We start from the raw sequence: 12,951 nt of genomic DNA on the forward strand, positions 1-12,951 counted from the left end.
GGCTACCAGCCTGGGAATGAGAGGAAACGGTGGAAAAACGTAAGCTAGGTTGAAGGTCCAAGGCGCTACTAATGCATCCACTAGAGTCGCCCTGGGATCCCTGGATCTGGACCCGTAGCAAGGAACTTTGAAGTTCTGACGTGACGCCATCAGATCCATGTCTGGAATGCCCCATAATTGTGTCAACTGGGCAAATATCTCCGGGTGGAGTTCCCACTCCCCCGGATGGAATGTCTGACGACTCAGATAATCCGCCTCCCAGTTTTCCACTCCTGGGATGTGGATCGCAGATAGGTGGCAGGAGTGATCCTCCGCCCATTTTATGATCTTGGTCACTTCTCTCATCGCCAGGGAACTCCTTGTTCCCCCCTGATGGTTGATGTAAGCAACTGTCGTCATGTTGTCTGATTGGAATCTTATGAATCTGGCCTTTGCAAGCTGAGGCCAAGCTTTGAGAGTATTGAATATCGCTCTCAGTTCCAGAATGTTTATCGGGAGAAGAGATTCTTCCCGAGACCATAGACCCTGAGCCTTCAAGGAGTCCCAGACCGCGCCCCAGCCCACTAGACTGGCGTCGTTCGTGACGATGACCCACTCTGGTCTGCGGAAGCTCATTCCCTGGGACAGATGATCCTGGGTTAGCCACCAACGTAGTGAGTCTCCTGATTTACTTGGATCACTGGAGACAAGTCTGTATAGTCCCCATTCCACTGTTTGAGCATGCACAGTTGTAATGGTCTTAGATGAATTCGCGCAAAAGGAACTATGTCCATTGCTGCAACCATCAATCCTACTACTTCCATGCACTGAGCTATGGAAGGTCGAGGAACAGAGTGAAGAACTTGACAAGCGTTTAGAAGCTTTGACTTTCTGACATCTGTCAGGAAAATCTTCATTTCTAACGAATCTATTATTGTCCCCAAAAAGGGGACTCTTGTCGACGGAGACAGGGAACTTTTTTCTATGTTCATCTTCCAGCCGTGAGATCTGAGAAAGGCCAGAACGATGTCTGTGTGAGCCTTTGCCTTTGAAAGAGACAACGCTTGTATCAGAATGTCGTCCAAGTAAGGTGCCACTGCAATGCCCCTTGGTCTTAGAACCGCTAGAAGGGCCCCGAGTACCTTTGTGAAAATCCTTGGAGCAGTGGCTAGCCCGAATGGGAGAGCCACAAACTGGTAATGTTTGTCCAGAAAGGCGAACCTTAGGAACTGGTGATGATCTTTGTGGATAGGAATATGTAGATACGCATCCTTTAAATCCACGGTAGTCATAAACTAACACCACATACTCTTAACCATCTCCGTGGAGATGTTGCCTGTGCAACGGCAAAGAGAATGACTGGGGTGGGCGGAGCCTAGGAGGGACTATATGGACAGCTTTTGCTGTACTCTTTGCCATTTCCTGTTGGGGAAGAGATATTCCCACAAGTTAAGGATGACGCCGTGGACCGGACCCACCAATGTTGGAGAAAACATCTCTAAAATTAGACATTTCCTTACACAACATACAACTAAGATTTTAATCCACTCTCTCATTCTTTCCCTCCTCGACTACTGCAACTCCGTCCTCTCTGGTTTAACCAGCTGCCGCCTAGCTCCTTTACAATCCATTATGAATGCCTCTGCCAGGCTCATCTTCCTTACTCGTCGCTCTTGATCTGCTGCACCTCCCTGCCAATACCTTCACTGGTTTCCTCTTGCCTCTAGGATTAAACACAAAATCCTTACTCTGACATACAAAGCCCTCAACTGCACTGCTCCCCCCCTACATTTCAGAACCTGTCTCCAGATACTCTCCCTCCTGTCCCCTTCGATCAGCTCAGGATCTCCTCCTCTCTTGTTACTTCCTCACATTTCAGTTTACAGGACTTCTCCAGACTGGCCCCCATCTTGTGGAACTTTCTGCCTTGCTCCACAAGACTCTTCCCTAGTTTTAACAGCTTGTAGCGCTCCCTAAAAACTCTACTATTCAGGTATGCATACAACCAACTCCATTGCTTTTCCCCTTGAACCCCTTAGAATGTAGGCCTATGAGCCTAGCTGTTTGCAGATCACCTTCATAAGAGCCGACTACAACAGTGAAACTCTCGGCATGGCCCTCTACCCACTTGATCCCTACAAAAGTTATCCTGTATACGACTATGTTTACAGCACTGCAGAATCTGTTGGCGCTCTACAAATACCTGATAATAATATGCAATATCTAAATTGCATAAGGCTGCAATTTTTTATAAAAACTAAAAACGGCAAAAAGTTTGAAACAGTCGCACAAACGATCAAGTCTAGACTAGCAGCAGCTCTGATCACTCCTCCAAGGGGGCAGACCTGGAAGCATCACATCAGTGTCACAACACACAACGCTACTGCCAACATTTTACTTGCTTCGTGGATTGTTGCTTTAGTCCTGAGGTGTGCACAGATGGGAAGATGGCGGACTAGCAAGGCTCTTTTTCTCTGGCCTATTCAATCTGCAGTTCAAATTGCAAAGGGAACAATCCGCTGTTTTTGTTAAATGCATTTTTTTTTAAAATTAAAATTTATGTTTGCAAATTTTATTGTTTTCATTAAAATATTTTTTAATCTCAATATTTTATCAAAAAATAATTAGTTTTTCCCCCCATATTGCACTATATATATATATATATATATATATATACATATACATATACATACACACAATCTAAAAAGTCTACACACCCCTGTTAAAATGTCGGGTTTCTGTAATGTAAAAAAAAATGAGACAAAGATAAATCATTTCAGAACTTTTTCCACCTTTTAATGTGACCTATAAACTGTACAACTCAATTGAAAAACAAACTGAAATGTTTTAGGTAGCGGGAAGAAAAAATATAAAATTAAAATATGTTTGCATAAGTGTGCAACCGAGTGGTATAATTATTTTTGCGACCAGAGTAAGCTCTAAATATACTCTCCTTAAACGTGATTACATTGTTGTGATTGGCAAAATGAAACTTTTGTATATTACTATAATGGTAGTAAGTTTAAAGTAATAAGCTAATAAATAACAATGTGTCAGTAAATAGGAGGTGACCATATGATTTTTGCAATATAATTCTGTGCCGATATAAGCCATAATATGTTGGTTGTAAATAATGTAAATAGTAGTGATCAGTTCCTTTATTATGCAGTCTAGTACCATATTGAAAACATTTGTTTAGTTGTAAATGAGCTGTCAGGAAAGCTAATGCTGATAAAGGGGCGGACTTGAGAGCCAATGGCAGTATAAAGTCCGATACACCCCCCCTAAGCAATACATCTGATGAGGCCCCGATACTCAGCCCTATGTGAGAGGGGAGAAACGCGTCATGATTGAGCATGCACAGAAGGTGATCAGCTGAGAACAGAGCCAGCGGCATTTGGATCTAATGAGAAACGCTGAAGCGTACATGGCGGTAAGCAAGTGAAGAAGCCAGTTGCAAAGGAAGAAAGGACTTTCACATTGATTTAACTGTGAAACAGGTACCGATGAAATTGTCTTTTGTTCAGGCTTTAAAGTCTTGCGGTTGACAGCCTGGTCTGTCCTGCCAGGGTACATTGTGCGTTCTCTCTTAAAGGGACAGTCTAGGCCAAAATAAACTTTCATGATTCAGATAGAGCATGTAATTTTAAACAATTTTCCAATGTACTTTTATCACCAATTTTGCTTTGTTCTCTTGGTATTCTTAGTTGAAAGCTTAACCTAGGAGGTTCATATGCTAATTTCTTAGACCTTGAAGGCCACCTCTTTCAGATTGCATTTTAACAGTTTTTCACCACTAGAGGGTGTTAGTTCACATATTTCATATAGATAAAACTGTGCTTGTGCACGTGAAGTAATCTGGGAGCAGGCACTGATTGGCTAGACTGCAAGTCTGTCAAAAGAACTGAAAAAGGGGCAGTTTGCAGAGGCTTAGATACAAGATAATCACAGAGGTTAAAAGTATATTATTATAACTGTTGGTCATGCAAAACTGGGAAATGGGTAATAAAGGGATTATCTATCTTTGAAAACAATAAAAATTCTGGTGTAGACTGTCCCTTTAAGAGACAGAATCTGAACTACTCACGAGTTTAAATCAATGCATGAAACAACATATATGAATGCTGTAACTAAGATGTAACATTGTATTAACACATGGAGGATTAAGTTCAGAACCAGAGCGTGTTTATACACTTATGAGCCTGGAATTTGAACTTTTAATTCACGTTATGAACAGCTGCAACTCTGGGGCCCCGTGATAAAATTACGGACTGAGATATATATATATATATATATTTTGTCCCTCAGGTTCTTGCGATTTCAAATATAACAGCTGATATATTATATGTGTTGCACATGATTTTGTTAGCTGGCCGGCCTGTTCTAATATCAGTGTATTTCACTAGGTTTATAACTGCATTTTTAGGAATAGGGTGGAGGGCAGACGGTCTGATTTGGCTGTTTGGAGTTATATAGTAATAATGCTTTTGATTAACTATGTGCAGCCTGAGTCCCTCTTTGATTGACTTAGAATCTTAACTTTCTCATTTTGTATTATATATATACAGGGAGTGCAGAATTATTAGGCAAATGAGTATTTTGACCACATCATCCTCTTTATGCATGTTGTCTTACTCCAAGCTGTATAGGCTCGAAAGCCTACTACCAATTAAGCATATTAGGTGATGTGCATCTCTGTAATGAGAAGGGGTGTGGTCTAATGACATCAACATCCTATATCAGGTGTGCATAATTATTAGGCAACTTCCTTTCCTTTGGCAAAATGGGTCAAAAGAAGGACTTGACAGGCTCAGAAAAGTAAAAAATAGTGAGATATCTTGCAGAGGGATGCAGCACTCTTAAAATTGCAAAGCTTCTGAAGCGTGATCATCGAACAATCAAGCGTTTCATTCAAAATAGGCAACAGGGTCGCAAGAAGCGTGTGGAAAAACCAAGGCGCAAAATAACTGCCCATGAACTGAGAAAAGTCAAGCGTGCAGCTGCCAAGATCCCACTTGCCACCAGTTTGGCCATATTTCAGAGCTGCAACATCACTGGAGTGCCCAAAAGCACAAGGTGTGCAATACTCAGAGACATGGCCAAGGTAAGAAAGGCTAAAAGACGACCACCACTGAACAAGACACACAAGCTGAAACGTCAAGACTGGGCCAAGAAATATCTCAAGACTGATTTTTCTAAGGTTTTATGGACTGATGAAATGAGAGTGAGTCTTGATGGGCCAGATGGATGGGCCCGTGGCTAGATTGGTAAAGGGCAGACAGCTCCAGTCCGACTCAGACGCCAGCAAGGTGGAGGTGGAGTACTGGTTTGGGCTGGTATCATCAAAGATGAGCTTGTGGGGCCTTTTCGGGTTGAGGATGGAGTCAAGCTCAACTCCCAGTCCTACTGCCAGTTTCTGGAAGACACCTTCTTCAAGCAGTGGTACAGGAAGAAGTCTGCATCCTTCAAGAAAAACATGATTTTCATGCAGGACAATGCTCCATCACACGCGTCCAAGTACTCCACAGCGTGGCTGGCAAGAAAGGGTATAAAAGAAGAAAATCTAATGACATGGCCTCCTTGTTCACCTGATCTGAACCCCATTGAGAACCTGTGGTCCATCATCAAATGTGAGATTTACAAGGAGGGAAAACAGTACACCTCTCTGAACAGTGTCTGGGAGGCTGTGGTTGCTGCTGCACGCAATGTTGATGGTGAACAGATCAAAACACTGACAGAATCCATGGATGGCAGGCTTTTGAGTGTCCTTGCAAAGAAAGGTGGCTATATTGGTCACTGATTTGTTTTTGTTTTGTTTTTGAATGTCAGAAATGTATATTTGTGAATGTTGAGATGTTATATTGGTTTCACTGGTAAAAATAAATAATTGAAATGGGTATATATTTGTTTTTTGTTAAGTTGCCTAATAATTATGCACAGTAATAGTCACCGGCACACACAGATATCCCCCTAAAATAGCTATAACTAAAAACTACTTCCAAAACTATTCAGCTTTGATATTAATGAGTTTTTTGGGTTCATTGAGAACATGGTTGTTGTTCAATAATAAAATTAATCCTCAAAAAAAAAAAAAAAATATATATATATATATATATGTGTATTATATCCCAAATTTAGGTGTTTTTGGTGAACTGAGCTAAATTTGAGACCATAGTATATGTGTACAATATTTTCAAGGTAATGGCTCTCTTGCTGGTATTTTACCAATTAGAATATGGCACAAAATATTAATGTAAATTTAAAAAATATAATGTAGTTTTTTCCTTTTTTTTTCTTCTTTTTTTTGTGTGGGTTATTTAAAAAAAAATGTGGTGTCTGTTTTTGTGTAGCAATTGGAATCGGTACACCAACAGTGTTGAAATGAAAGATAAAATTTAAGGTTTTAATATTAATTCATATAATTTTCTTCTGTCACCTGCAGGTTACATCCTGAGTGTTTTACTTCTGACTTTACCTCGACAACATCTGGCTCAGCTGTACCTCTATGCTGTGACTGCCATGCTGCTATATACTGGTCATCAAATTTCTAGGTCTGTTCATTTTTTTTCATACATAAATTATTTTTTAGTACTCTAAAACAAGTGATTTCTTAAACGCTTTATATGTTGGTTGTCATCAAAACTAGGTATTCGTTTTATTTGACTTTTTTTTATTTAAAACATTTTATTGAGGTAAAAATAGGGTACAAATACGTTTTGTCTTTAGTATATTCTTAAGTCCCAATTGGTTACACGGGACAAGTCTGACGTTCTTATGAATAAAGGTACTAACACAAAATACAACAAAAGCAATCATTGAACATTGAATAACAATTGGTCCTTTCGGGAACACCTTAATACTTATTTAGTGGACACGGGATACAAGTACCTCATTATAGAACTAATTTATGAACTCATAGATGTAATATTATGGAAATAGGACTGTGCTGCAGTTTGAATCCCTCCTAATATTTTTACAAAGCGTGCCAAGATCTTTCCAATCGGAGGCGTGAGAAGTGGCTTTGAAAGGTATAAATCATCTCTTACTTAAAAAAACAAGGAGAAACAAAAAAAAATTTATCCCGGGAACAGCGGAGAGCACGTTTCAGCTTGCCACCATCGGCTGTTCAGGCCGCCGTCACACAGCCACGCTCCCAGGCAGATAGAGAGGGAGAAGAGGAGAAGATAGAAAGAGAGGAGGCACCAAGGGAATAAGGGATCGGTGGGAAAAAAACAGATAGGTAAAGAAATGTGCTCTAGTAGGAACTATATCTCTTTAGTGGCTATGGGGAAGAGGATCTACAAATTCTGACCTAAGAGGGTCCCTATCATTTTATATTAATTGTCTATGCAACCAAAGGTCCCATATCTTCCAATAGGAGTTGTTTGTTTAGGTGCCAGTAAAAACCACGCTCCATAGTGGCAAATGATTCCAAGGTTTTGATAACAGTGGTAAAAAGCAGTATAGAGTGAGTGCACCTAAAGTTATAATTTAAATGCTCAAACCCTACAGAATATATACAGTTGTTCCTTCAAACAACTGTCTAAGGATTGGAAAAAGGATCAAAGAGAGGGGAGCTAAATTGTGATATCAGTTTTTATGATAAGATTAAATAGATGAGTACTGTCTCAATAGACATAAAAAAGAAAGAGAATTAATGTATCTTATACTAAAGCATATATTTCTCTTGTAAGGTGTATCCAGTCCACGGGTTCTTTCATTACTTGTGGGATATTCTCCTTCCCAACAGGAAGTTGCAAGAGGACACCCACAGCAGAGCTGTCTATATAGCTCCTCCCCTAACTGCTACCCCCAGTCATTCTCTTGCAACTCTCGACAAGAAAGGAAGTATCGAGATATGTGGTGACTTTGTGTAGTTTTACCTTCAATCAAGAGTTTGTTATTTTTAAACGGTACCGGCGTTGTACTGTTTTACTCTCAGGCAGAAATTAGAAGAAGAGTTCTGCCTGGAGTTTTGATGATCTTAGCGGTTTGTAACTAAGGTCCACTGCTGTTCTCAGACATAACTGAAGAGTATGGGACAACTTCAGTTGGGGGAACGGTCTGCAAATTACCTGCTTTGAGGTATGTTCAGTATTTTTATTTCTAGAGAGATGAAATGAGTTCTAGAAAATGCTGACAGAGCCTTGTGTAGTTGAGGTAAGCCTTATGCAGTGATTTAACAGTGACTGGGATCATGCTTACAAAACAGGGTAATACTCATGTAAATACTTATATTACTTAGTGACAAAACGTTTACATGACTTCATAAATAGGACGTTATTTCTCTGAGGGAGATAACTCTTTATTTGGGGCCTAGTTTCCACACGGCTAATCAGATACTCCTAGGAGTACTTTCTTAAGGCCCCTCTGGCATCCAGTACATGGTGGGAGGGGCCTATTTTAGCGCTCTAAATGCGCAGTTTTAATTCAGACTGAGACATCCAGCTTCCCTAGAGGAGTCCTCTGACACCTGAGGACCATTACAAGGGGTTTATTTCTGCACAAAATCGTATTTGAGGTCAGGTAGGAGCCTCAGCAGAGCTGTGGCAGGGTGCTCAACTGTCTCTTAACGTTTTTTAAATCCGGTTTGGGGCCTAAGGGGTTAATCATCCATTTGCAAGTGGGTGCAATGTTGCTTTAGTCCCTTACACACACTGTAAAAATTTCAAAGACTTTACTATATTTTTTCACTGTTTTGCAGTTTAAGTGTTAGTTTTTTTTTTCTCCTAAAGGCACAGTAATGTTTTTGTTTAATTGCTGTTTCACCTTTATTAAAGTGTTTTCCAAGCTTGCTTGTCTCATTACTAATCTGTTAAACATGTCTGACATAGAGGAAACTCCTTGTTCAATATGTTTAGAAGCCATGGTGGAACCCCCTTATAGAATGTGTACCAAATGTACTGAAATTTCTATTAACTATAAAGACCATATTATGGCGCTTAAAGATTTATCTCCGGGGGATTCTCTGACTGAAAAAAGGGAGATTATGCCATCTAGCTCTCCCCATGTGTCAGAACCTATAACTCCCGCTCAAGTGACACCAAGTACATCTAGCGCTTCTAATTCTTTTACTTTACAGGACATGGCGGCAGTTATGAATACTACCCTCACAGAGGTATTGTCCAAACTGCCAGGGTTACAAGGAAAGCAAGACAGCTCTGGGGCTAGAACTAATACAGAGCTTTCTGATGCTTTAATGCCTGTGTCCGATATACCCTCACAATACTCAGAAGCCGAGGCAGGTGAGCTTCTATCTGTGGGTGACATTTCAGACTCAGGGAAGGCGTTACTTCAGTCTGATTCTGAAATGACAGCGTTTAAATTTAAGCTTGAACACCTCCGCTTATTGCTTAGGGAGGTTTTAGCGACTCTGGATGACTGTGACCCCATTGTGGTTCCAGAGAAATTGTGTAAAAAGGACAAATACTTTGCAGTGCCTGTTTACACTGATGTTTTTCCAGTCCCTAAGAGGTTTTCGGAAATTATTACTAAGGAATGGGATAGACCAGGTGTGCCGTTCTCTCCCCCTCCTGCTTTCAAAAAAAATTGGAGGGTTTCCTTAAGAAAATTTTTATACATCAAGGTTTTATTCTCCAGCCTCTTGCATGCATAGCCCCAGTTACTGCTGCAGCTGCTTTTTGGTTCGAGTCTCTTGAGGAGGCTCTGCAGGTGGAGACCCCGCTAGACGATATTCTAGACAGGATTAAAGCTCTTAAAGGGACAGTCTACACCAAATTTTTTCTTATTTAAAAAGATAGATAATCCCTTTATTACTCATTCCCCGTTTTTGCATAACCAACACAGTTATATTAATATACTTTTTACCTCTGTGATTACCTTGTATCTAAGCCTTTGCAGACAGCCTCCTTATCTAAGTGCCTTTGACAGACATGCAGTGTAGTCAATCAGTGAAGACTCCTAAATAACTTCACGGGAGTGAGCACAATGTTATCTATATGACACATGTGAACTAGCACAGTCTAACTGTTAAAAACTTTCAAAATGCTCTGAGCTAGGAGGCGGTTTTCAACTGTTTAGAAATCAGTTTGAGCCTAGCTAGGTTTAACTTTTCAAAAATACCACCAAGGGAACAAAGCAAATTTGATGATAAAAGTAAATAGGAAAGTTGTTTAAAATTGCATGCCCTATCTGAATCATGAAAGTTTACTTTTGACTTTACTGTCCCTTTAAGTTAGCTAATTCCTTTATTTCTGACGCTGTTCTTCAGTTAACCAAGCTAACGGCTAAGAATTCAGGTTTTGCCATTTTGGCGCATAGGGCGCTATGGCTTAAGTCCTGGTCAGCAGACGTTACTTCAAAGTCTAAGCTTCTTAACATCCCCTTCAAGGGACAGACCCTATTCGGGCCTGGTCTGAAGGAGATCATTTCTGATATTACTGGAGGAAAAGGTCACGCCCTTCCTCAGTATAGGTCCAATAAGTTAAGGACCGAACAGAATAATTTTCGTTCCTTTCGAAACTTCAAGAGTGGCGCAGCTTCAACTTCCTCTAATGCAAAACAAGAGGGAAATTTTGCCCAGTCCAAACCAGTCTGGAGACCTAACCAGGCTTGGAACAAGGGGAAGCAGGCCAAGAAACCTGCTGCTGTCTCTAAGACAGCATGAAGGAGTAGCCCCCGATCCGGGACCGGATCTAGTAGGGGGCAGACTTTCTCTCTTCGTCCAGGCTTGGGCAAGAGACGTCCAGGATCCCTGGGCGCTAGAGATTTGTTTCCCAGGGATATCTTCTGTAATTCAAAGGTTCATCTCCAAAGGGGAGATTTCATCTCTCACAACTATCTGTAAACCAGATAAAGAGAGGCATTCTTACGTTGCGTTCAAGACCTACTGGTTATGGGAGTGATCCACCCAGTTCCAAGAGAGGAACAGGGGCTGGGTTTCTATTCAAACATGTTTATAGTTCACAAAAAAGAGGGAACTTCTCAGACCTATCTTGGATCTCAAGATCCTAAACAAATTTCTCAGGGTCCCATCCTTCAAGATGGAGACAATCCGAACCATCCTCCCTATGATCCAGGAGGGTCAATATATGACTACTGTGGACTTAAAGGATGCTTATCTCCACATTCCGATTCAAAGAGATCATCATCAGTTCCTCAGGTTCGCCTTCCTAGACAGGCATTACCAGTTTGTGGCTCTTCCCTTCAGGTTAGCCACGGCACCAAGAATTTTTACGAAGGTTCTAGGGTCCCTTCTGGCGGTTCTAAGGCCGCGGGGCATAGCGTTAGCCCCTTACATAGACGACATTCTGATTCAGGCGTCGACTTTTCAAATCGCCAAGTCCCATACGGACATTGTTCTGGCCTTTCTGAGGTCTCACGGGTGGAAAGTGAACATAGAAAAGAGTTCTCTCTCTCCTCTCACAAGAGATTCCTTCCTAGGAACTCTGATAGATTCAGTAGAAATGAAAAAGTCAGGATTTCAAAGCTTCTAACCTCTTGCCGTGCTCTTCATTCCACTTCTCGGCCATCAGTGGCTCAGTGTATGGAAATGATCGGCATAATGGTAGCGGCATTGGACATAGTTCCGTTTGCCCGCCTACATCTCAGACCACTGCAACTTTGCATGCTCAACCAGTGGAATGGGGACTACACAGATTTGTGTTCTCTGTTAGATCTGGATCAAGAGACCAGGGATTCTCTTCTCTGGTGGTTATCTCGGGTCCATCTGTCCAGGGGAATGAGTTTCCGCAGGCCAGAGTGGACTATAGTGACGACAGATGCCAGCCTTCTGGGCTGGGGCGCAGTCTGGAACTCCCTGAAGGCTCAGGGTTCGTGGACTCAGGAGGAAGCCCTCCTTCCGGTAAACATTCTAGAACTAAGAGCGATATTCAGTGCTCTTCAGGCTTGGCCTCGACTAGCTGCGGCCAAGTTCATCAGATTTCAGTCGGACAATATCATGACTATAGCCTATATCAACCATCAGGGGGGAACAAGGAGTCCCCTGGCCATGATAGAGGTTTCAAAGATAATTCTATGGGCAGAGGTTCACTCTTGCCTTCTCTCAGCTATCCATATCCCAGGAGTAGAGAACTGGGAGGCGGATTTTCTAAGTCGGCAGACTTTTCATCCGGAGGAGTGGGAACTCCATGCGGAGGTATTTGCCCAGCTGATTCAACTATGGGGCAAACCAGAACTGGATCTGATGGCGTCTCGTCAGAACGCCAAGCTTCCTTGTTACGGGTCCAGGTCAAGGGATCCCCAGGCAACGCTGATAGATGCTCTAGCAGCGCCCTGGTCCTTCAGCCTGGCTTATGTGTTTCCACCACTTCCTCTCCTCCCTCGTCTGATTGCCAAGATCAAGCAGGAGAGAGCTTCTGTGATTTTGATAGCACCTGCGTGGCCACGCAGGACTTGGTATGCAGATCTGGTGGACATGTCATCCTTTCCACCATGGACTCTGCCGCTGAGGCAGGACCTTCTACTCCAAGGTCCATTCAAACATCCAAATCTAATTTCTCTGCGGCTGACTCCTTGTAGATTGAACGCTTGATTTTATCAAAACGTGGTTTCTCCGAGTCGGTCATTGATACCTTAATTCAGGCTCGAAAGCCTGTCACCAGGAAAATCTATCATAAGATATGGTGTAAATATCTTCATTGGTGTGAATCCAAGGGTTACTCATGGAGTAAAGTCAGGATTCCTATGATATTATCCTTTCTCCAAGAAGGATTGGAGAAGGGATTGCCAGCTAGCTCCTTAAAGTGACAGATTTCTGCTCTGTCTATTCTTCTGCACAAGCGTCTGGCAGATGTTCCAGAAGTTCAGGCGTTTTGTCAGGCTTTATTTAGAATCAAGCCTGTGTTTAAACCTTTTTGCTCCGCCATGGAGTTTAAATTTAGTTCTTAAAGTTCTTCAAGGGGTTCCGTTTGAACCTCTGCATTCCATAGATATCAAGCTTTTATCTTGGAAAGTTCTGTTTTTGGTAGCTATCTCTTCGGCTCAAAGAGT

General features: G+C 41.8%; 1 protein-coding gene across 2 annotated transcripts in view; it reads left to right on the forward strand.

Annotated features, from left to right (window-relative positions):
- RNF145 (ring finger protein 145) overlaps window positions 1-12,951 on the forward strand; it is a 356,711-nt gene that overhangs the window by 98,427 nt on the left and 245,333 nt on the right. For both annotated transcript variants that reach the window (XM_053718778.1, XM_053718779.1), the window contains exon 3: window positions 6,422-6,530. In XM_053718778.1, coding sequence (XP_053574753.1) covers window positions 6,422-6,530 — 109 coding nt within the window. The remainder of the gene's footprint in view (window positions 1-6,421; window positions 6,531-12,951) is intronic.

The sequence above is a fragment of the Bombina bombina genome, chromosome 6, assembly GCF_027579735.1.
Source record: "Bombina bombina isolate aBomBom1 chromosome 6, aBomBom1.pri, whole genome shotgun sequence".
Taxonomy (NCBI): Eukaryota; Metazoa; Chordata; class Amphibia; order Anura; family Bombinatoridae; genus Bombina; species Bombina bombina.